General features: G+C 43.4%; 1 protein-coding gene across 1 annotated transcript; it reads right to left on the bottom strand.

The window, feature by feature from the left end:
* Nucleotides 1-982: 982 nt before the first annotated feature.
* On the bottom strand, nucleotides 983-2612 carry LOC140036668 (uncharacterized). The gene has a single exon (XM_072079036.1). It carries the CDS (start codon nucleotides 2210-2212, stop codon nucleotides 1058-1060), a length of 1155 nt encoding a protein of 384 aa, XP_071935137.1. The 5' UTR covers nucleotides 2213-2612; the 3' UTR covers nucleotides 983-1057.
* Nucleotides 2613-3208: the final 596 nt, after the last annotated feature.

The raw sequence follows: 3208 nt of genomic DNA, 5'->3' as shown, positions 1-3208 counted from the left end.
CAATATGATGGTGAAAACGTACCTTTCTTCATGTCCTTTTTCTAGACAACAATTTTGTTAAAAAGCCCCTAAACATTTGATGGTCAAGTACTCCTATGTGCCAACTAGCAGCAAGGAATAACTAGTGGATTATGGTTATAGACACTATAGTATCGTCCAACTAGTAAGGAGTAAGAATTTATTGAGTTCAACTAAATGATCATCGCTTCTGAGGATTCTTGTAAGCATAGGTCTTAGACCTAGGACAATCTTCCATGGATTAGACCTAAGAAATGCTTTGGCCATGGTTTTGCAAAGTGTATTATGATGTATCTCAAAGTATATATAGCCCGTACATTTTACGGGCAAAAATAAGCTTCAGATTTGGAGTCTCTTCTTTAACATTTCCTTTTTAAAAAAAATTTCATATGCTAGCTAGATACGTAATCATTTCAAATTAACCCACGCCTCAAGTCAGCAATAACTTTTCTTGACTACTTAAATTTTACATATGAATAAAAACCACTGCAATAACACGAAATTTGCCAAGAAATTAAGGTTGTGTTTAGATTAAAATTTTTTGGATTTTTTTTTAATATAAAATGTACCGTAGCAATTTGATACATGCGAGATAAAAAGGTGATTGAAAAATATGTTCACAGAAGACAGACGTAGAGATTTTTTTTTGATAGAAAATCCCTTTCCAAACATGTTCTAGGGCAGGAACGAGATTATTAATATTAGGAAGTCCAATCCTTTCCTCTTTCGTTCGATAAAATACTAGCATCCCTCTTCAGTCTTCTCAATCATCATGCAACAACTTTCAGGTTTGGATGAAAGCTAGCCATCTTCCATAGCCATGGCCATAGCCATATAGGGTGCTTCAATGAAGACCAGTTAAAGGTCAAATTTGGTCTGTCCCCGTCCTACGCATAACTACTTTGATTTCTCTAACTGATACTGCTAAACTAAAAGAGCACAATCAGCACTAACCACAAGAACATATAAAAATCTGTCACAGACAGTCCACACTAATTCAAGCACTGATTACAAAGCTCACACCCGCACGGGATCAAAATTACACAGTATAGACTATCACGAAACAAGGAAGCACCGCCCTCGGATTAAAAACCAACAACTCATCCTCTTCGTCCAGTCTAGCAGGCACCCCATTCTCCCTGCCCACCAATGAGTCGAACCCGGGATCCAGCTTATCCGCGTCTTCCGGGTCGCATCCTATCCGACCCGCAATGACCCGGCAGACCAGCATGGCCCGCTTCACGCGCAAGTACTTGAACTCCTCCTCCATGTCCTCGGGGATGGACGCGTGTGCCCTCCAACTGGTGGAAAGCGTGGAGATTCCGTCCATCTTGGGCGAGAACCCGCTTGCTATGATCCCGCACACGCTGCAGTACTGATGATTGCACAAGCTGGAATTGCCATTTTGCCCCAGCTCACACAAGAACGTCGTGCAATGAAACCTCAACAGCTCGTTCCCGTCAGCGATACACCTCTCGTCCCGCCTCCTGACGCCGCCGTTCCCCGCTGCTGCTGACATCACGCATTCCCTGTACTCCTCGAACCTCATCAGTATCTTGGGACCGCAGTGAATCTTCAGGATCCGATGGACGGCCGGGCTCTTCGCCATTCCGGGCCAACCCGTTCTGAAGATGATGTTGACGATGTTCTTGCCCGTGTCCCCGTCAACGAGCTCCGAAACCGCGTGCTTCACGGACTGATGCTGTTCGAGGAGGCTGGGGTTCTGGAAGATTTCGCCGCAAATTGGGCAAGGGTAGATGTTGTTCCGGAGAGGGAAGAAGGGTTGGTCGGAGGAGATATCGGACTCGGAAACGGGTCGGATACTAGTCTGGTGGTCCGAGAGGAGGGTGTCGGATGAGCCGAGATGGATGGCGGTAGCGGGTTGTGTTAAGGATCTCGTAGAGGAGGAAGGTGAGAGGATGGGGATGGCGGCTGGTGATGATGTTGGGGTGGCAGGCTTGGAGCAGAAGGCGCGTTTGAGGAACGACCAAGAGGAGGAGAGAGCCTTAGAAGGCGTGAACTTGAGACGAGAAGCTGGCGGAGAAGGGGTTACTGGGGTGTCAGATAGCTTCCGCTTTTTGGATTGGCGGTGAGAGGAGGAGGAGGAGGTGTTGAAGATGAAGCAGCCAAGGTGGAGGAGGAGCAGGAGGAGAAGGTAGAGCAAGTTGGACAAGAGAGGGCGTAAGCTGGCCATCTTGTTGACGGAGTATATATTAACAGCGCATTAAGGAAGGCGGTGGCTGTTGTTGCCGATCATGAGGGAGTTGCGCTGCAATCCTCTGTTGCTCTTTAGGAGCTAGTCTGTTTTTCCAGATAGCAGATAGACAGTGAGGGAGTTGGAGTACTGCTATAATGTTGGAGGAGGAAGATGGGAGAAGAAAGGTGAGGAAGAATGTAAAGGACGAGGCAAGGCTGGTGGGACTGACTATCGGGGGAGGGGGAGGAGTGGGGGCGTCTGGACGTGGAAGAAGAATAAAGCTAAAGCCAAGTAAGGGGTGGTGGGTGGAAAGGCAACTTCATGACAAGCCGTATTTGTAATATTGTAGTACTAGTACTCATGCATCTTTCTGTTCCCTCCATTTCTGCCCCCTCTCTGTGAATGTGTATTTATCTATCTTGGTCTTGACTCTTGATAAATTAAACCATTTCCTTTTCCCTCCGATTCGGATAATTAAAGAATGTTCTGAAATTGGAGGAGTCTCTCTTTCAATTCAATTTTCAAAACGTGGAAGGTTGCTTGACTCGAGAGTAATATATGTCACGAGAAACCCCTCACATGATCAGTGATATATGACTTCTGTCTTTCTTTCTTGGAAAACTTTTGTACCAAAATTGAATTAATGCAGTATACAAATTTGAATTACAAAAATTGAATTGAAATAGTCAAAAAGTTGAATATGTATCATTCAGTAATATGCATTATCCCTGTTATATTAATCATGCATATTATTTAGTAGCATAATATTTTTTACTTTTTGTTTTTGGTCAATTTTTGTACAAAAGGATGATCAATATTAATGAGCTTGTTTGGATTGTAATTTTTCACTTAACTATTTTTAGATTTTATGTGAATAATTTGTCACCTCATATATACTGTATTAAATTACTACAGTACATTTTTCTATTGATTTCGAAAGAATAGAAATACGAACTAGTTCTTAGTCTGCTCTCTGTAGAAAAAAAAAAAAAA

The sequence above is a fragment of the Coffea arabica genome, chromosome 1c (assembly GCF_036785885.1).
Source record: "Coffea arabica cultivar ET-39 chromosome 1c, Coffea Arabica ET-39 HiFi, whole genome shotgun sequence".
In the NCBI taxonomy this organism is placed as follows: Eukaryota; Viridiplantae; Streptophyta; class Magnoliopsida; order Gentianales; family Rubiaceae; genus Coffea; species Coffea arabica.
This window is presented reverse-complemented; position numbering and strand designations above follow the sequence as displayed.